The following is a 22328-nucleotide window of genomic DNA, read 5'->3' as shown; positions in this document are numbered from 1 at the left end:
TACGGAGCCCACCATGAAGTCTGCACGGTGCTGCGCTAACCACAGGCAGTTAGACATTTCCCGATCTCTGCAGCCGAGCATCGGGACAATGTCTCCCTGCCTGTGGTTAGCGCAGCGCCGTGCAGACTTCCTAGCGGGCTCTGCACGTGGACTATGCGAACACGCTGGAGCTCATCCCTAACAGTCACCATCCAGACACATCCCTTGTCTGTTACTGGATAATGTCCCAGAATTCCCGGCACCGCTCACCTCTCCTGTCAGCAGCTCAATGATCTTGGTGCCTTCTAGAGTCTTCTTCTCATCACTTCTCTTGAAGAGCTTCAATGTTTTCTCTCTACTTCCACACAACTCACTGCTCTCACTCAGAACTTCCTTTTAAGATTCCTACATCCTGTTCATAAGATACCTCACTTCCTGTCTGTATATCACTTCCTGTTTGCACCTGACATCACTTCCTCCCCATTTGTGATATTGCTTATGGTCACAGAAGCGACGTTCCGTCGCCATCTTGCTGCACCCCACACTCATCCACAGTAAGGATACAGTGAGAAGGCGGCAAGCGGACATCTTGTTACACCCACCGGAGTCTTGCATTTCACACTTATTTTTTAACAGTAAACTCAGCCCGTAAAGCTAAATACATTATTTAAAAATCCTACTGACTGATCAGCAGACTTGCGCTGATTTGAAAAATTTACATCAAAACAGTTGGATTTAGAAATACAGAATTTCACTATACAAGCAGAGTTTACTGTTAAAAATAAGTGTGAAATGCAAGACTCCGGGGGGTGTAAGAAGATGTCCACTTGCCGCCTTCTCACTGTATCCTTACTGTGGACGAGTGCGGGGTGTAGAAAGATGGCGGCAGTGAAACATCACTTCCGTTACAAATTCTGACGGGTCACCTAATCTGATGAAACACCGGTGTCTTTACAATCACACTCTTCTTGGGCTCTGTGTTCCACTCAATATAATTGAAAAAGATATCCACCTTCTAAGTAATGTCTTTAAAGGGGGAGTCGCGTCTATTTTTGAGTATGTGAATATTTTCTTTTGATCCCTTTCACACTGGGGCGGTAGCGGTAAAGCGTTACTAGTTTTAGCGCCACTTTACCGCTGTTATAGTGGCACTTTGGCTCCGCTATTCAAGCGGGGTGCTTTCAACCCCCTAGAAGGGGTTAAAAGTGACATTGTATCGCTGCTGTCGAATCGCTTTGCAGGTGTTTCGGCGGCGCTGCCAATGCATTCCAATGAGCAGGGGCAGTTTAGGAACAGTGTATACACCACTTGCAAACCGCCCCAAAGATGCTGCTTGCAGGACTTGTTTTCCTGTCCTGCAAGCAGATGAATAGATGAATGCAAAAAAAAGAGCCAGTGCTTAGATTATTTAAAACAGTGAATTCATACATAAAGTGCCAGTTCTTAAAACAAGAGAATTCATATACAGTGGATTACGAGAATAATCCATTCCAGGAGAATGCTTGCAATTCAAAGCACTCGCATATCAAAGCGAGTTTCCCCATAGACGTCAATGGAAACTAAAATAATTTGTTCCGCATTGACTTCTATGGCATGCAATACCACATGTGGCCAGAGGTGGGGAGCGCCGAAGAGACTCGGAAATACTCGGAGAACGTTCGGCTGCATTCGGAAACCCTTGGAAATGCTCAGACACACAGTATTTCTGAGTGTTTCTGAGTATTTCCGAACGGCTCCGGCGCCCCCACACCTCTAGCCAAATGCGGTACTGCACACCGCAGAGGCTTAATATCCTGCTCGTTTTGCAAGACAACACTCAGGATTAAGTGCAGGGAGTAGGGGGCAGTGTGTACTGGAAGCAAAGCATTGTGTGCAGGGAAGAGGGGGGGTGCAGTGTGTAGAGGAAAGGAAGCATTTCATGCAGGAAGGTGGGGCAGTGTACACATGTGAGGAGGAGAGCAATCGAAGCATAGAAGGTGGTGACAACAGGCAGGGAAAACCAATTAGCACAGATGCTGCTGCTGCCTGCATCCAAATTATCTCTAGAGATGAGGGAGGTATGGAGATGATGAAAAGGAGGAAAATGGGGGAAATCACAACATCATTAAGGCCCCTTTCACATTGAGGAGTTTTTCAGGCGGTACAGCGCTAAAAATAGCGCTGCTATCCCGCCTGAAAAACTCCTTCACTGCAGACTCAATGTGAAAGCCCGAGGGCTTTCATACTGAGGCGATGCGCTGGCGGGAGACAGCAGCATCTTTGGAGCAGTGAGAGGAGCGGCATGTATACCGCTCCTTCCTATTGAAAACAATGGGAAAACGTCGTAATACCTATAGAGGCACATTGCGGGCGGTATTAACCCTTTATCGGCCACTAGCGGGGGTTAATACCGCACCGCTAGCGGCCGAATCCCGAGATAGTCCCGGCGGTATAGCGCCGCTACTTTTAGTGGCGGTATACCACCACCGCGCCTCCCGCCCCAATGTGAAAGGGGCCTAAGGCAGGTAGTCAACACGTGCTGTAGACTGCAGCATAGTGCAAATCTGTTAAGTACCACCTTGATTCATTCTTGCAAAAAAATTTTTTTTTTAAAGTAATATCTTATTTTTAGCTGCAATCTACTTGCTCTCTCTCTCAGAAAAAGCAGCGTTGCCAGGAACGATTACAAGCTTTTCAGCAAATCTGTAAAGCGTTTGTTTATTTAGTCTGTAAAAAGAAAGACAATTTTTTGCTTTTAGGTGCAATCTTCTTTCTGTCTATGAAATTGCCGTCTATTCTAATGAAACCTCGACAAGTGTGGTGCAATTACATTTTGCTCAGTTACTCAGAAATTGTAGCGTTCCCATGCAGGCTTGTTTTCTGTGGAGTAAATATCTAACATCTTCCTATCTTCAGCCTTCAAAACAAGATTCAAATTGTTATTTCATGATGCAATGTGCTTGCTCTCTCCCTCAGAAATTGCGGCCTATTCAATAAAGGCTTCAAAGATGCGATACAAATTAGCTCATGTTTTTTTTATTTTCAAATGTAAGACAAAAATACAGTTTGTTTTAACTTCATTTGTGGGTGTCATATGCCTGTTTTTACAGGCTTGATATCTGTTGTCCAAATCTGTAACCAATTAAAATTTTTAGACTCCAAAATAGTACAATATTTTTTTTTAAATGTGTATGTAATCTGCTTGTTCTCTCCCTCAGAAATTGTGACCTATCCAATAAAGGCTTCAAAGATGTGATACACATCTGTGCATTTTTTCCTTTACATTTTAAACAAATAGACATTATTTTTTCTTTACAGATACAACATGTCAGCTTAAGAAACGCGCCTAAAAAATTGCAATCGCTCATCCCTATTTATAATAACTGTAAGATTAAAAGAATGAAAAACAAATTGAAATTGATGCACACATTAATTGTACAAACATACACATTTTTAACAATGTTTTGAAGTGATTATCAATATACACAGAACTCGATCAGTCCATCCGATGAGAACGGACAGATGGTCATAGGTTAACCGATGAAGCTGACTGATGGTCCGTCGCGCCTGCACACCATCGGTTAAAAAAACAATCGTGTCAATCGAAGTTCAATGCTTCCAAGCATGCGTCGACTTGATTCTGAGCATGCGTGGATTTTGAACCGATGGTTGTGCCTACTAACGATCAGTTTTGACCTTTCGGTAAGGAATCCATTGGTTAAATTTAAAGCAGGTTGGCTTTTTTTTAACCGATGGTTAAATAACCTATGGGGCCCACAATGGTCCATCAGACCATTGTCCTCTGTTTAACCTAGCATGTGTACGAGGCTCAAGTATTCAGTGCAGATCTGAATAATTAGCTGGAGGATTCTATCACCAGGAATAAATGTACTAGGAATACATCTGTAGAACTCATCATATTCAGTCTCTTCTGGAGTTTTACACTGCAATGCAGAGTCCTTGACATACACAATGTGTCCTCAATAATAACAGCACCCTGGTTGGGACATTCTTTTTTTTATCATTGTCTACATCATCACCACACATTGTTCCCTCAACACTGTCCACATCACTAACTATGCACCCCTGTGTTGTGTCTCTTTTCTCAATTTCTGTACTACATTCCTTGGAAGCTCTATCCTCCATCCACACCATATTCTCCAACACTGTCAACACTAAATTCTCCGATTAGCTCTCCTTCACCATCCACACTACATTCTCCCACAGTAAACCTCCGTCCTCCACACTACATTTCCTGACAGCTCTCCTCCATCGTCCACACTACATTCTTTGACAGATCTCCTCCCACCATCCACACTACATTCTCCGACAGCTCTCCTCCTCCATCCACACTACATTCTCTGACAGCTCTCCTCCCACCATCCACACTACAATCTCCGACAGCTCTCCTCCACCATCCACACTACATTCTCCGACTGCTCTCCTCCCACCATCCACACTACATTCTTCGACATCTCTCCTCCCACCATCCACACTACATTCTCCGACAGCTCTCCTCCCACCATCCACACTACATTCTCTGACAGCTCTTCTCCACCATCCACACTACATTCTCCGACAGCTCTCCTCCACCATCCACACTACATTCTCCAACAGCTCTCCTCCCACCATCCACACTACATTCTCCGACAGCTCTCCTCCCACCATCCACACTACATTCTCTGACAGCTCTCCTCCACCATCCACACTACATTCTCCGACAGATCTCCTCCACCATCCACACTACATTCTCCGACAGCTCTCCACCCACCATCCACACTACATTCTCTGACAGATCTCCTCCACCATCCACACTACATTCTCCGACAGCTCTCCTCCACCATCCACACTACATTCTGTGATAGCTCCCCCCTCCATCCACACTATACTGTATTTTCTGGTATTTAACAAGTTTCTTTCTTTCCTATGGAAAGACTACCTTCATTCTGAACATGAATTAGGACGATCACCCATGTGAATTTTTAGGTGTGCAAGAAGGCTTGCTTTCTGAATATAAGATTTCCCACACTCTGAACATGAATAAGGCCACTCATTCATATGAATTCTCTGATGTACAACAAGACCTGCTTTCTGAGTGAAACAATTCCCACACGCTGAACATAAATATGGACGCTCACCCGTGTGAGTTCTCTGGTGTCTAACAAGGTCTCCTTTATGAGTGAAAGATTTACTGCACTCTGAACATGGATAGGGACGCTCACCCGTGTGAATTCTCTGATGTGTTTCAAGATGATCTTTCTTAATGAAAGATTTTCCGCACTCTGAACATGAAAATGGACGTTCACCTGTGTGAATTCTCTGGTGTCTAAGAAGGTTTCCTTTTTGAGTGAAAGATGTCCCGCACTCTGAACATGAATAGGGACGTTCACCCGTGTGAAATCTTTGGTGTGTCACAAGTTTTCCTTTGCGAGAGAATGATTTTCCGCACTCTGAACATGAATAAGGACTCTCGCCGGTGTGAAGTCTCTGATGTTCAATAAGGTCTCCTCTGTGAGTGAAACATTTCCCGCACACTGAACATGAATAGAGCCGCTCACCCTTCTGATTTTTTTGGCGTTTACCAAGATTGTGTTTCTTATGGAAAGATTCCCAACACTCTGAACATGAATAGGGATGCTCACCCATGTGAAATTTCTGGTGTTTAACAAGATCTCCTTTATAAATGGAACGCTTCCCGCACTCTGAACATGAGAATAGATTGTCACCTTGGTGAGCTCCTTCGTGGGGTGAGGAAGATTCCTCGGGATTAGAAGGATCTGTTGATCTATCTGCAGTGTGAGATCTTACATGGATATTTACAATCATAGTATGTGGTTGATGAGAAGATTCCCCCTGATCAGAGGGATCCATTGATGTCTCCGGACAGGAAGGTCTGTGATGTATATTTTGTGTATTTGGATTTCCTCCTGGAGGATCCTGTGTGATGACATTATCTTCTGACTTACAATCAGCAGATATTAGAAGATGTCTCCCTGAGGAATTCCTCACATCACATCCATCTGTTGGAAAGAAGGAAAAAATATATAAATAATCTCAGTAGATGACAAATAACTGGAGTTTTAGTTCTGCGTCCCCCATCAGTAGAAATGCAGATCTAACAAGAGATGGAATCGGAGATCGATCTTTTGTGTACCTGGACCATTCTTGTACAGTATCTCCTCCTCATTTGTTGGGAACATGACGTTATATTGAGGAATGGAGATGGACCTTTCATATGGTGTACAGTATCTCCTCCTCATTTGTTGGGAACATGACTTTATATTGAGGAATGGAGATGGACCTGTAATAGTTGGGACTGAGTTTGAAAAGTTTACACTGGAAAGTGAAACATTTCCAAACTCTCTGAGATCTCTTCTCAAACACTCAAAGCTCAGTCTCAGTTCCTTTACCAGACCAAGCTGTCCAACAAAAGTGGCAGTTAGAGAGTTGAGACAAACCATTTACCACTGACAGGAGTGCTTACAATTTTTTTTTCAACATTTTTTTTATGCAAGAGCCTTTATCCCAAAAGGAAAAAAACTGCTGCTGTAACTACTTGAAAAGTGTTAGATGGACTTCAACTTCAATTTGTTAGTCAAGTCCATCTAACACTACCCTCTTCCTAGATTTACAGAGCTGCTGTTGGAGTTCAAGAGTGTCTCCATTGTTCCTCAATCAAGTGTGAAGACACCCTAGGACAGAACGTGTTGTACTGGCAGGATCACCAGGAGAAAAATCAAGGAAAAAAAATAATAAAAAAAAAAAAAGAAAGAAAAGAAAAAACAAATGTATCCACCACATCTAAGGATTAATAAGTTTCAACGTATTAAATGTTTTTGTTTTTGGGCTCAGATAAGCTTTAAAGGTCAGGCCAATGTTGTCTAGAGATTCTGTGTCACTTACTTTGCAAGGCCTCACACAGGCATGTTCCCTATGAGGTTTTCATTCAGGTTTTCATTCAGCAGTGGGTCCCAAGTAAGGGACCCAGCTACTCAGTAGGGTTCCCTAAGTGCCAAGCTACCCCTACCTACAGAAACTTCGCCACCGACCACCACTGGTCCTTCTCCAAAGCTGGCTGCTTGTCCTTGTCACACGCCCTATAACGTGAAGGCTTAAGCACTTTCGGACCGCCAACCATGTATAGTATGTACGTCACTACTTTGACGTTATATATCAGGCTTAATGGCAGCAGATAGCAGGCGATCCAGCATCAGATAAAGTGGTCCTGTCCTTGCCACAGGATCACTTTTATGGGCGGCGGTAGAGGTGCCTACCCGCCGCTTCCCGGTAGTATTCCCCGCTTACCGGAGCTGTTGGTAGCGGTGAAAATGATCCAATGAGTTGGATGGATGGGCAGGAAGTCAAGTAATGGCAAGATGGCCCCCACTCATCTCTATGCCCTTGGAGGACGGGAGCGATGTGAAAGGTCACTTCCGCCCTCCGGCCTTTTTTTTTTATTTATTTGCTCTTAAGTGTAAATGTGAGATCTGAGGTTTTTTTTACCCCAGATCTCGCATTAAAGAGGTCCTGTCCTGCTTATTTCTATTACAAAGAATGTTTACGTTCCTTGTAATAGGAATTTTTAAAGGCACAGTGTAAAAAAATAAAATAAAAAGGAAAATATACAATCAAAAATAATAAATCAAGCTCGCGCACAGAAGCAAACTCATCACAAGTCGCGCCCACGTATTTAAATGGTGTTCAAACCCACACGTGAGGTATCTCCACGATCGTCAGGTCAAGAGCAATAATTCTAGAACAAGACCTCCTCTTTAATTCTAAACATTAAACAAAAATTAAAACATTGCTTATGGAGATTTTTAAGTACTGTAGTTTGTTGCATTCCACAAGCGTGTGCAATTTTAAAGCGTGACATGTTCACTTGTTCAGTATCAATTTACTCGGCCTAACATCTTTCACATTATACAAAAAAGTTTGAGCTAACTTTATGGTTTTCTTATTTATTTATTAAAAAAGTGTATTTAAAAAAATATAGCGTTTGTAAGACCGATGCGCAAATACGGTGTGACAAAGTATTGCAACTACCAACATTTTATTCTCTAGGGTCTCTGGTAAAAATATTTATATCTATATATTGTTTGGGGGTTCTAAGTAATTTTCTAGCAAAAAAATAAATAAATACTGACTGGCCAGAAATAGACTTGGTCCTTAAGTGGTTAATTGAACTGTACACTTTGTTTCCCAGTTCTCCCCAACGTGCTGTAAAGTATCTTCTCTTCCAAAGAGATACAGACCCGATAGTTACTCTTAACCACTTTAGCGAATAAAGTTATATTTACTGTTCTGTCCAGGTGTCATAGAAGTACATATGAGGGATATACAGAATTACAATTGCATTTTCTCTCTCTCTCTCTAATAACAATGTACCGGATTTGGCTGTGTGGCGTTGTTCATAACTTTTTATAGCTTAGTTGCATCCCAGTAAATAGCATTAAAATTCCAGTCCTTGGAACCCATGCCGGGGTCCCACTTAGGGGAAACTCCATTGTACAGGTCAGTTCATATCCTCACTGATCACCCCCCATACATGGACAGACCACGAGGTCTACACTTATCATTTCAGAAGCAGCAAAAGATACATGCAGGGGAAGTCACAGAAGCAGGAAGTGACACATGATGGGGAAGTCACAGAAGCAGGAAGTGACACATGATGGGGAAGGCACAGAAGCAAGAAGTGACACATGCAGAGGAAGGCATAGAAGCAGGAAGTGACACATGCAGGGGAAGTCACATCACAGCACCACTGCTGTGATGTTGCAACACTGGAGTGGGCCCTACGTTAAGGACCCAGCCACTTAGTAGTCTTTGCCCAGTGCCAAGCTACCCCTGCCAACAGAACCTTCACCACTGGTCAACACCATTAATTATCTAACATTGTTACTTAAAACTATAATCCTTATACTGAGAAGTAAAATGAGACTGTGACCTGTTTCTTCCATAGTGCTTATACTTACTTGCATCAATAAGTTCACTTTTCATAGTCATCCCAACCTCCTCCGTGAATGGCTGATCACCCCCCACATATGTCTCTACTTCTTCCTCTTTAATCCCAACTTTTATATTAATCCGTTCTTCACCCTGCACCAAAAATAATAGAAAACATCAATTAAAGCCGAACTGCATGCAGATATAAAAGATACAAATAACAACAGCTGTATCGTCATTGTTAGATCATTGAATGTGATGAAAGTGTGAGTACCAAAATGTGACCTGGTATCAGGCTCTTGCAGTACCTGTACATAAGAACACAGGACTGGCAAAGGGAGAAGCAGAACAATGAGCCAATTAGCTGTGCAGCAGAGCGGAGTGAAAAGAGAGGAGAGCTTATCAGTCTGATGCAATGTTTCTCAACTCCAGTCCTCAAGGCGCACCAACAGGTCATGTTTTCAGGATTTCCCTCAGATGAAATGGCTGTGGTAATTACTAAGGCAGTGAAACTGATTAAATCCCCTGTGCAAAATAATGGAAAGCCTGAAAACATGACCTGTTGGGGCGCCTTGAGGACTGGAGTTGAGAAACACTAGTCTGATGGACCCATGATGACATGTGACTTGAGATAGGACCCATATAAGAAAGGAACGTATGTTGAACATAAAACACAATAAAATGGGCTGAAAATGTTGGGTGCCCAGAGAAAAAGCTATACGGGGATGGGATGGTACGAAGAGTAAAGTATGCACTTCAAATGGTCAGGGAAGTCAGGGACCCATCCCCTAGGGGCATATCATCATGTTGGCCTTGACTTAAGACTCACAGAAGAAAGGAACAAAAAATTATTTTAATAAAGCAATAAAAATGGAGGGGTGAAAAATGGAGGATGCTTAAAAAGGGGGTCTGGAAATTGTAATGGAGTGGGGTGCACTTCAAATGTAGAACTAAAATGTTAAAACAAGAGACTACAAAGAATGTCATAATACAAATTAAGAACTATTTCTGTGTTCGAAACACTGAGTCCACCTACCTGATGATGGTGAGGGATGGTGTGACCTTCCTGTGTGGAATCCCGGGAATACAGAGGACGGGGACATCTCTCTGGTGGGTTCCCATTACTGGATCCATCTGTAGGAAACACACACACTGACTGAATACATTGTTTCTATGTGTTTATCAGATGATGGGGGATCTAGGTGAAGCCTCCGTACTGCTCACAATCGAGTCCGCAGGACCCGCGGGCACTCTCACAGGCACGCTTACCCCCACTAAGCCACAATTTAAAAGGGACGTATATGTACGGCCATTTGTGCAGCCGTGCCATTGCACTGACATACATCGTCGTGCGCTGGTCAGCAAGCGGTTAATTAGTGTCCATATTTAGTGTTCATTACTTACCTGTGCTGATATCTAAAGAAGGTTCCTCCTCTTTAGTTGTCGCCATCATCCCAATTTGCTCCGTAGACTCCTGATAACCCATCACAGTCATCATCTCTTCCTCCTCTTTAAATTTAACTTTCACAGACATCTGCTCTCCATGCTAAATCAAAAAAATATGACCAAAAGGCTGAGAGAAGAGTGTAATCTCATACAGTCTAGAGTCACCTTTGTGTTCTTCACATCTACCTGAAGATGGTGAGGGATGGTGTGATATTCCTGTGTGGGATTCTGGGAATACAGAGGACCTCCCTCCTCCATAGACTGCTGAGCTCCACTTATCACCGTCTCTACTTCTTCCTCTTTAATCCCAGCTTCGATGTCTTTCAGTTCTTCACCCTAAACCCCAAAGATGATAGAATATTATTGTGAAGAGAAAGCAAGAGATTACATAGAAGGATGTCTTCTTAAAGATTAGAATTCTTTTTGAGTTCTAGTTGCTCAGTCCCACCTACCTGATGATGGTGGGGGATGGTGTGACCTTCCTGTGTGGAATCCCGGGAATACAGAGGACGGGGACATCTCTCTGGTGGGTTCCCATTACTGGATCCATCTGTAGGAAACACACACACTGACTGAATCCATTGTTTCTATGTGTTTATCAGATGATGGGGGATCTAGGTGGAGCCTCCGTACTGCTCTCTCCTTTACAATAAAGTCTCCTCTTACCCGGTGATGTGAGGGGCGGCTGATTCTCCATCATGGCGTCCTTGTAGAGATCCTTGTGTCCTTCTAAATACTCCCACTCCTCCATGGAGAAATAGACAGTGACATCCTGACGCCTTATAGGAACCTGACACACACAAGGATACAGTCACTAGAGATGAGCTCCAGCGTGTTAGCACAGTTTACGTGCGGAGCCCATCAGGAAGTCTGCACGGCGCTGCGCTAACCACAGGCAGTTAGACATTTCCCAATCTCTGCAGCCGAGCATCGGGACAATGTCTACCTGCCTGTGGTTAGCGTAGCATCATGCAGACTTCCTAGCGGGCTCTGCACGTGGACTGTGCGAACATGCTGGAGCTCATCCCTTACAGTCACCATCCAGACACATCCCTTGTCTGTTACTGGATAATGTCCCAGAATTCCCGGCACCGCTCACCTCTCCTGTCAGCAGCTCAATGATCTTGGTGACTTCTAGAGTCTTCTTCTCATCACTTCTCTTGAAGAGCTTCAATGTTTTCTCTCTACTTCCACACAACTCACTGCTCTCACTCAGAACTTCCTTTTAAGATTCCTACATCCTGTTCATAAGATACCTCACTTCCTGTCTGTATATCACTTCCTGTTTGCACCTGACATCACTTCCTCCCCATTTGTGGTATTGCTTCTGGTCAGAGAAGCGACGTTCCGTCGCCATCTTGCTGCACCCCACACTCATCCACAGTAAGGATACAGTGAGAAGGCGGCAAGCGGACATCTTGTTACACCCACCAGAGTCTTGCATTTCACACTTATTTTTTAACAGTAAACTCAGCTTGTAAAGCTAAATACATTATTTAAAAATCCTACTGACTGATCAGCAGACTTGCGCCGATTTGAAAAATGTACATCAAAACAGTTGGATTTAGAAATACAGAATTTCACTATACACGCTGAGTTTACTGTTAAAAATAAGTGTGAAATGCAAGACTCCGGTGGGTGTAACAAGATGTCCACTTGCCGCCTTCTCACTGTATCCTTACTGTGGACGAGTGCGGGGTGTAGCAAGATGGTGGCAGTGGAACGTCACTTCCGTTACAAATTCTGACGGGTCACCTAATCTGACGAACCACCGGTGTCTTTACAACCACACTCTTCTTGGGCTCTGTGTTCCACTCAATATGATTGAAAAAGATATCCACCTTCTAAGTAATGTCTTTGAGGCCTCGTACACACGACCGAACATGTCTGCTGAAACTGGTCCGCGGACATGTTCGGTTGTCTGTACGGCCGACCGGACAATTTTCCGGCGGATCGGACAGGTTTCCAGCGGACAAATGTTTCTTAGCATGCTAAGAAACATGTCCGCTGGAAGCCTGTCCGTCGGACATGTTCGGTCGTCTGTACGACTCACCGGACATGTCCGCTTGGCTGAAAGCCCTCACATGGGTCGAAGTGATTCGACGCATGCGTGGAAGCATTGGCCTTCCAGGGTCGCGCACGTCGCCGCAGCGAAGGCGCGGCCACGTCACCGCGTTCGCTGTCCGCGGGAAATTTGGTCTGATGGTGTGTACAGCCATCAGACCAAAATCCGCCATCGGACATGTCCCGTCGTGTGTACGAGGCCTAAAGGGGGAGTCGCATCTATTTTTGATTTTGTGAATATATTCTTTTGACCCTTTTACACTGGGGCGGTAGTGGTAAAGCACCACTAGTTTTAGCGCCACTTTACCGCTTTTATAGTGGCACTTTGGCTCCGCTATTCAAGCGGGGCGCTTTCAACCCCCTAGAAGGGGTTAAAAGTGACATTGTAGCGCTGCTGTCGAATCGCTTTGCAGGTGTTTCGGCAGCGCTGCCAATGCATTCCAACAACCTTTTTGGAAAATTAAGAAATTTAATAAAATTTAATTTTGTTTTACTAAGTTGGCATTTTAACAAATTGTTTCTCAAACTCAACATGGGTATTCTTAGAACTACACAACAAAAAACACTCGCAAGCAGATGAATAGATGAATGCAAAAAAAAGAGCCAGTGCTTAGATTATTTAAACCAGGGAATTCATACATAAAGTGCCAGTTCTTAAAACAAGAGAATTCATATACAGTGGATTACGAGCACAATCCGTTCCAGGAGAATGCTTGTAATTCAAAGCACTCGCATATCAAAGCAAGTTTCCCCATAGACGTCAATGGAAACTAAAAAAATTCAGTATTTCCGAGTGTTTCTGAGTATTTCCGATCGGCTCCGGAACCCCCGCACCTCTGGCCAAATGCGGTACTACACACTGCAGAGGCTTGAATCCTGCTCGATTTGCAAGACAACACTCAAGATTAAAAAAAAAATTGCTTGTATTCAGTGGGGGTGCGTCCATAGAGGGCGCAGGAGCGCCGCCCCCTCTCCTGCCACACCGCCACCGAATACAATACATAGATTCATGCATTGCATGAATCTATGTATTGTTGCTGCCGCCCACTATTCAGATGGCCGGCCCCCTGGTGAGCGCCAGCCATCTGAATAACGGCAGCTGGTTGGCTGTGGAAGTGTCTATCAGAGCCAGTCTATCAGGCTGTAATCGGCTTCCAAATAGTTATCCAGGGGACTCACGGGGGTGCGTTCCTTGGATAAGACCGACAGGCGTCTCAGCCAATCAGGTTCACTGGTTCTGTTTACCGGTAACCTGATTGGCTGAAGCGTCATAGAGGGTGGGAGAAGACATCGAGTGATGGACGAAGCAGGATGGCTGACCCCAGAAAGGTAAGTTCCGGGCAGGGGGGGAGGGGGCATTTTACAGGGCACAGTGGCAGCATTTTACAGGGCACAGTGGCGCTAATTTATGGGCACAGTGGTGACATTTGATGGCACAGTGGTAACAATTGATGGCACAGTGGTAACAATTGATGGCACAGTGGCTGCGTTTGGCATGGCAGAGTGGCTGCGTTTGGCATGGCACAGTGGTGACAATTGATGGGCACAGTGGTGACAATTGATAGGCACAGTGGTGACAATTGATGGGCACAGTGGCGATAAATGATAGCACAGTGGCTGTGTTTGATGGGATGGCACAGTGGCTGCATTTGATGGCATGGCACAGTGGTGACAATTGATGGCACAGAGGCGACAATTGATGGCATGGCACAGTGGTGACAATTGATAAGTACAGTGGCTGCCTTTGATGGGCACAGTGGCTGCGTTTGATGGGCATAGTGAGGCTGCAATTGTTTTTTTTTTTTCGTTTGTTTGCGCCCCCCAAAGATTTTGAGCACCAGCCGCCACTGCTTGTATTGCAAAATGCTCGTTAACCGCGTTACTCCCAATCCGAGGTTCCACCATATCAACAAATGTCTATAACAAATGAGAAAAAAGGTTCTTCTATTAGAAAAGTGCCAGCATGCTGGTCTGCATAAGAAGTGCTGAAATAGTTTTTCTACTGTAGTGCTTATCACTGCCAACACTCCTTGTGAATTGTGCCCCAGCCCCAATGTGTCCAAACACACCAGATAGTGTTGACCTCCTTCAGGGTTTTTCCACAGCTCCAATGTGCGTGGATACTTGTCTCCTCTTTATGCTGCTCCTTTCACACAGAATCCAGGTAACAACTCTTGTGCATGGAAAGGGTCAAAACAAAAAGGATTTCATAGCGCACTGTTATTATTTTTACCTTTTTTTAAAACGCTATAACACGTGATGTCACAAGGCTTGGGCTCTCTGGCTGACATCACCGGACGGCCACTCCCCATGGCTATATAAGAGGTGACAGGCAGCGGGCGACAACACAACGGAGGCTTTTTATTTTTAGCGGGCAAAGAAATAGACAGCGATAGGAGAAGACAGATTGGGGAGAAGACAAGAAGGCAGCTTTGGGCTTTTTTTTCCCCATAAAGGACTGGCTCTTGTGTTTTTTTTTTTACAATTTCACTGCTTTTTGGGGTGAATAGGTAGGGGTACGATGTAGCTGCCGATTCGCAGCCCCCTGACAACCACCGGCCAGGGTTGTTGGGAAGAGGCCCTTGTCCTCCTCAACATGGGGGCAAGGTGCTTTGTGGGGGTACCATAGGTAACCACGTTAAATGGACTGCAGTGCTTTTCTCCACACTACTAAATGCACTAGAAAATGCATAGGCCTAGGGTCAAATCACTAAATTTTTTGGGTCACCCAGGGATCATCAGCAGGTAATATAAAATGAAGCTGCTGCTGCCACTCAACTACAGGAACCAGCGTACTGACATAAACTTTTCGGAGATCTGAAAGGACTGCTCGCCTCTACTTGTATTGGTTTCATCTAAAAATCAGACATCATCAGGAGACGTCGAATTGATGGGCTAAACCCATACGAATAGAGGCAAGCAGTCTTCTTGGATCTCCTGATGATGTCTGATTGATAGATGAAACCTGTACAAGTAGAGATGAGCAGTCCTCTCAGATTTCTGGGAGACTGACAGTGAATAGGTGTGCTTTCATTCATCAAAACACAAGCCCACAACAGCACAAGCCAGCTCCTACACTTACAGAAGCCCACAAAAGAACAAGCCAGCTACTACACTTGTCCGAGAGAGAAATGTGTAATTTTACTGAATGTATTTTTACTGACAGTTTTACTGAGGCGTCAAGTACAGGGAGTAGGGGGCAGTGTGTACTGGAAGGGAAGCAATGGCCCAGATTCACAAAGAACTTACGGCGACGTATATCAAGTTACGCCGACGTAAGTGCAAATGTGCGCTGTCGTATCTGTGTGCAAGACCCACAAACAGAGATGCGCCTAAAACCAGGCTACACCCCGCCGACGTATCTTGCTTACACCGGCGTAGAGTGGGCGCACATTTAGGCTGGGAGCACGGTGCCGCTCCCATTGATTAGCCATTCAAATATGCAAATGAGGAAAATACGGCGATTTACGAACGTACGTGCGCCCGACTCAGGCTACGCGATGTGCACATAAGTTGTACGTCCGGCGTAAAGTTATGCCCCATAAAGGAGGTGCAACCCAGCAGCAGAAATGCAAAGGTCTGCACCAGGGAACACAAGCCGGCGTTTTTTACGTTGGACGTATGTCTGGCTGGGCGTAGGTTATGTTCACGCCGTACACAGTGATCCAGCGTAGTTTAGGCAGTTGTTCCGACGTGGTTGTGAGCATGCGCAGAGGGATGCGTCCACGTCACGGCGCATGCGCCGTTCGTGATACGTATCTGTCTGGCGCCCGGCCCATCATTTGCATGGGGTCACGCCTCATTTGCATGGCTCACGCCCAATTCCACCTACGCCGGCGTACGCCTTCGAAACCTACGCCACACTGGCACAGCGTTGGGGTCCACAGGCTTGCTGAATTCCATGCTTGCCTCGCTGCGTTGGCGTAGCGTACATTGGTTTGCGCTACGGCGGCGTAATGTGCGCCCGCTCTCTGTGAATCTGGGCCATTGTGTGCAGGGAGGAGGGGGGGTGCAGTGGGTAGAGGAAGGTAAGCATTGCATGCAGGAAGGTGGGGCAGTGTGCACAGGTGAGGAGTAGAGCATAGAAGATGGTGACAACAGGCAGGGAAAACCAATTGGCACAGATGCTGCTGCAGCCTGCATCCAAATTAGCTCTAGAGATGAGGGAGGTATGGAGATAGCCAGCTGTTCTTGGGTGCCAGATGTTGGCAGGTAGTCAACACGTGCTGTAGACTGCAGCATAGTGCAAATCTGTTAACAGAGATTATTTGGATACTGTTCATTCTTGCAAAAAAAAAAAAATTGAAAATATTATCTTATTTTTAGCTGCAATCTACTTGCTCTCTCTCTCAGAAAAAGCCGTGTTGCCAGAAACGATTACAAGCTTTTCAGCAAATCTGTAAAGCGTTAGTTTATTCAGTTGGTAAAAAGAAAGACAATTTTTGCTTTTAGGTGCAATCTTCTTTCTGTCTATGAAATTGCCGTCTATTCTAATGAAACTTCGACAAGTGTGGTGCAATTACATTTTGCTCAGTTACTCAGAAATTGTAGCGTTCCCATGCAGGTGTGTTTGCTGTGGAGTAAATATCTAACATCTTCCTATCTTCAGCCTTCAAAACAAGATACAAATTGTTATTTCATGATGCAATGTGCTTGCTCTCTCCCTCAGAAATTGCGGCCTATCCAATAAAGGCTTCAAAGATGTGATACAAATTAGCTCATGTTTTTTTTATTTTCAAATGCAAGACAAAAATACAGTTTGTTTTAACTTAATTTGTGGGTGTCATATGCCTGTTTTTACAGGCTTGCTATCTGTTGTCCAAATCTGTAACCAATTAACATTTTTAGACTCCAATAGTACAATATTTTTTTTAAAATGTGTATGTAATCTGCTTGTTCTCTCCTTCAGAAATTGTGACCTATGCAATAAAGGCTTCAAGGATGTGATACACATCTGTGCATTTTTTTCCTTTACATTTTAAACAAATAGACATTATTTGTTCTTTACAGATACAACATGTCAGCTTAAGAAACGCGCCTAAAAAATTGCAATTGCTCATCCCTATTTATAATAACTAAGATTAAAAGAATGAAAAACAAATTGAAATTGATGCACACATTTTTTTTTATTGCATTTTTTTCCTTTACATTTAAAAAAAAGACATAAATTTTTCTTTACAGATACAACATGTTTTTTTATCATTGTCTACATCCTCACCACACTTTTAGGTAGATTCACGTAGGAGCGCCTAACTTTAGGACGGCCTAGCCTAGTCTTTTTAGGCTACACCGCCGTAAATTATTTAGGCTAGTAGTGATTCTCAAACCACTTACCTGCTAATTTTCGGCGGCGTAGCCTAAAACGAGCGGGCGTAAGGGCGCCTAATTCAAATGACTTGTTTGGGGGCGTGTACTATGGAAATGAGGCTTGACCTTGCGTTTTTCGAAGTTTTTGCGTACTGCGCATGCGCCGGGCAACTACATTTTCCAGGGCGCATTGCGGTTAAGTACGCCGTACGGCCCTTTTGATTTAGACGCGGACGCAAACGACGTAACTCCCGATTCGTGGACGACTTACGCAAACGACGCAAAAAATTCGAACCTCGCGGCGGGAACGGCGCCCATACTTAACAATAGTTATTCCACTAAAGCGTAGCTCTAAATTTAGGCGGCCTATCCCTTATGGAAACGACGTAACTCGACGGTGTAGGCCCGGCGTACGCTCTTAAATCATCGGGAATCGGCGTATCCCCTCATTTACATAATCTACACCGGCCACAATGGAAGCGCCATCTAGCGGCCACCAGAAACATTGCAAGCTAAGATAGAACGGCGCAAGCCGGTCTATCTTAGCTTTGTTTAAGTGTATCTCTGTTTGAGAATACACTTAAACAAACGCTGGCGTAGATTCAGAGTTAGGTCGGCTTATCTGCAGATAAGCCAGCCTAACTCTTTGTGAATCTACCTAATTGTTCCATCAACACTGTCCGCATCACTAACTATGCACCCCTGTGTTGTGTCTCTTTTCTCAATTTCTGTACTACATTCCTTGGCAGCTCTATCCTCCATCCACACTACATTCTCCGACAGCTCTCCTCCACTGTCCACACTACATTCTCCGACAGCTCTCCTCCACCATCCACACTACATTCTCCAACAGCTCTCCTCCACCATCCACACTACATTCTCCGACAGATCTCCTCCCACCATCCACACTACATTCTCCGACAGATCTCCTCCACCGTCCACACTACATTCCTCCGACAGATCTCCTCCACCATCCACACTACATTCTCCGACAGCTCTCCTCCACCATCCACACTACATTCTCCGACAGCTCTCCTCCACCATCCACACTACATTCTCCGACAGTTCTCCACCACCCACACTACATTCTCCGACAGATCTCCTCCACCATCCACACTACATTCTCCGACAGCTCTCCTCCACCATCCACACTACATTCTCCGACAGCTCTCCTCCACCATCCACACTACATTCCTCCGACAGATCTCCTCCACCATCCACACTACATTCTCCGACAGCTCTCCTCCACTGTCCACACTACATTCTCCGACAGCTCTCCTCCACCATCCACACTACATTCTCCAACAGCTCTCCTCCACCATCCACACTACATTCTCCGACAGATCTCCTCCCACCATCCACACTACATTCTCCGACAGATCTCCTCCACCGTCCACACTACATTCCTCCGACAGATCTCCTCCACCATCCACACTACATTCTCCGACAGCTCTCCTCCACCATCCACACTACATTCTCCGAAAGATCTCCTCCACCATCCACACTACATTCTCTGACAGTTCTCCACCACCCACACTACATTCTCCGACAGTTCTCCACCACCCACACTACATTCTCCGACAGATCTCCTCCACCATTCACACTACATTCTCCGACAGCTCTCCTCCACCATCCACACTACATTCTCCGACAGCTCACCTCCACCTTCCACACTACATTCTCCGACAGTTCTCCACTATCCACACTACATTCTCCGACAGTTCTCCTCCCACCATCCACACTACATTCTCCAACAGCTCTCCTTCACCATCAACGCTACATTCTGTGATAGCTCCCCCCTCCATCCACACTACATTCTCCGACAGCTCTCCTCCACCATCCACACTACATTCTCCGACAGCTCTCCTCCACCTTCCACACTATATTCTCCGACAGTTCTCCTCCACTATCCACACTACATTCTCCGACAGTTCTCCTCCCACCATCCACACTACATTTTCCAACAGCTCTCTTCCACAATCCACACTACATTCTCCGACAGTACTCCTCCACTATCCACACTACATTCTCCAACAGATCTCCTCCCACCATCCACACTACATTCTCTGACAGCTCTCCTCCCACCATCCACACTACATTCTGTGATAGCTCCCCCCTCCATCCACACTATACTGTATTTTCTGGTATTTAACAAGAGTTTCTTTCTTTCCTATGGAAAGACTACCTTCATTCTGAACATGAATTAGGACGATCACCCATGTGAATTTGTAGGTGTGCAAGAAGGCTTGCTTTCCGAGTATAAGATTTCCCACACTCTGAACATGAATAAGTCCACTTCTTCATATGAATTCTCTGATGTACAACAAGACATGATTTCTGAGTGAAACAATTCCCACACTCTGAACATGAATATGGACGCTCACCCGTGTGAGTTCTCTGGTGTCTAACAAGGTCTCCTTTATGAGTGAAAGATTTCCCGCACTCTGAACATGTATAGGGACGCTCACCCGTGTGAATTCTCTGATGTGTTTCAAGATGATCTTTCTTAGTGAAAGATTTTCCGCACTCTAAACATGAAAATGGACGTTCACCTGTGTGAATTCTCTGGTGTCTAAGAAGGTTTCCCTTTTGAGTAAAAGATGTCCCGCACTCTGAACATGAAAAGGGACGTTCACCCATGTGAAATCTTTGGTGTGTCACAAGCTTTCCTTTGTGAGAGAATGATTTTCCGCACTCTAAACATGAATAAGGACTCTCACCGGTGTGAAGTCTCTGATGTTCAACAAGGTCTCCTCTATGAGTGAAACATTTCCCGCACACTGAACATGAATAGAGTAGCTCACCATTCTGATTTTTTGGGCGTTTACCAAGATTGTGTTTCTTATGGAAAGATTCCCAACACTCTGAACATGAATAGGGATGCTCACCCATGTGAAATTTCTGGTGTTCGCACCAAAAATAAAATAGATTGTCACCTTGGTGATCTCCTTCGTGGGGTGAGGAAGATTCCTCGGGATTAGAAGGATCTGTTGATCTATCTGCAGTGTGAGATCTTACATGGACATTTGCAATCATGGTATGTGATTGATGAGAAGATTCCCCCTGATCAGAGGGATCCATTGATGTCTCCGGACAGGAAGGTCTGTGATGTATATTTTGTGTATTTGGATTTCCTCCTGGAGGATCCTGTGTGATGACATTATCTTCTGTGTTAGAATAATATAATAATAATAATAATATAAGAGGTCTCTCTGACGTATTGCGGACATCACCTGCATCTGTTGAAAAAAATATATAAAAGGATTGTCAGTAGTTCACAAATAACTGGAGTTTTAGTTCCTCCTGCCCATCAGTGAAATAAGTGGAAATGACGATCGCACAGATCGCGCTCCATTCGTTTCTTCCCCGAGCACAACACCCAGGGAAAGTGACAGTTGGTCACTTGCTTCTGTCAATGCATGACATACATTAGTAGCGATAAAAGAAGGCAACACTTCATGTATATAATTAACCACTTAAGACCCAGACATTTAGGCAGCTAAAGGACCTGGCCAGTTTTTGCGATTCGGCACTGCGTCGCTTTAACAGACAATTGCGCGGTCGTGCGACGTGGCTCCCAAACAAAATTGGCGTCTTTTTTTTTCCACAAATAGAGCTTTCTTTTAGTGGTATTTGATCACCTCTGCGGTTTGTATTTTTTGCGCTATAAACAAAAATAGAGCGACAATTTTGAAAAAAAAATCAATATTTTTTACTTTTTGCTATAATAAATATCCCCCAAAAATACATATAAAAAAAAAATTCCTCAGTTTAGGCCGATACGTATTCTTCTACTTATTTTTGGTAAAAAAATAAATAAAAAAATCCCAATAAGCGTTTATCGGTTGGTTTGTGCAAAATTTATAGCGTTTACAAAATAGGGGATAGTTTTATTGCATTTTTATCCCAAAATTTTTTTTTACCACTAATGGCGGCGATCAGCGATTTTTTTCGTGACTGCGACATTATGGCGGACACTTCGGACAATTTTGACACATTTTTGGGACCATTGGCATTTTCACAGCAAAAAATACATTGTTTACTGTGAAAATGACAAATGCATTTTGGGAGTTAACCACAAGGGGGCGCTGAAGGGGTTATGTATGACCTAATAGGTGTTTATAACTGTAGGGGGGTGTGACTGTAGGTGTGACGTCATCGATTGTGTATCCCTATAAAAGGGATCACACGATCGATGACGGCGCCACAGTGAAGAACGGGGAAGGTGTGTTTACATACAGCTCTCCCCGTTCTTCAGCTCCGGGGACCGATCGCGGGACTCCAGCGGCGATCGTGTCGGCGAATCCCGCGGTCACGGGGCTTCGGACCGGGCCGTCGGCGCGAGCGACCCCACGGCTGGGCTTAAAGAGCCACATACATGTACGTGGATGTGCCCAGCCGTGCCATTCTGCCGACGTATATCGGCGTGAAGGGGTCCTTCAGTGGTTAAATACACTGGTGCACCAGCACCTGTGACAACTCTGTATAAACTATTCATGGATATTGTATTTATGTCACTGATATCACCACAATCTCAGCATGTTCATCTTATTGCTCAGTTCTCCTGTTCTGATGGTCAAATAGTGGACTTTCTGGACCTTCATTTA

General features: G+C 44.6%; 2 protein-coding genes across 2 annotated transcripts in view; both read right to left on the bottom strand.

Moving 5' to 3' along the window:
* LOC120910546 (zinc finger protein 850-like) overlaps nucleotides 1–22328 on the bottom strand; it is a 1103195-nt gene that overhangs the window by 689550 nt on the left and 391317 nt on the right.
* The window catches only part of LOC120910116 (zinc finger protein 501-like), a 35889-nt gene continuing 18327 nt past the window's right edge, over nucleotides 4767–22328 (bottom strand). Inside the window, exons 5-6 of the mRNA XM_040321988.1 lie at nucleotides 20658–20885; nucleotides 4767–5684 (exon numbers count right to left, since the gene is read on the bottom strand). Of these exons, the coding sequence (XP_040177922.1) occupies nucleotides 4900–5684; nucleotides 20658–20885 (1013 nt within the window). The 3' untranslated portion in view covers nucleotides 4767–4899. The remainder of the gene's footprint in view (nucleotides 5685–20657; nucleotides 20886–22328) is intronic.

Source organism: Rana temporaria, chromosome 8, assembly GCF_905171775.1.
Source record: "Rana temporaria chromosome 8, aRanTem1.1, whole genome shotgun sequence".
Taxonomy (NCBI): Eukaryota; Metazoa; Chordata; class Amphibia; order Anura; family Ranidae; genus Rana; species Rana temporaria.
This window is presented reverse-complemented; position numbering and strand designations above follow the sequence as displayed.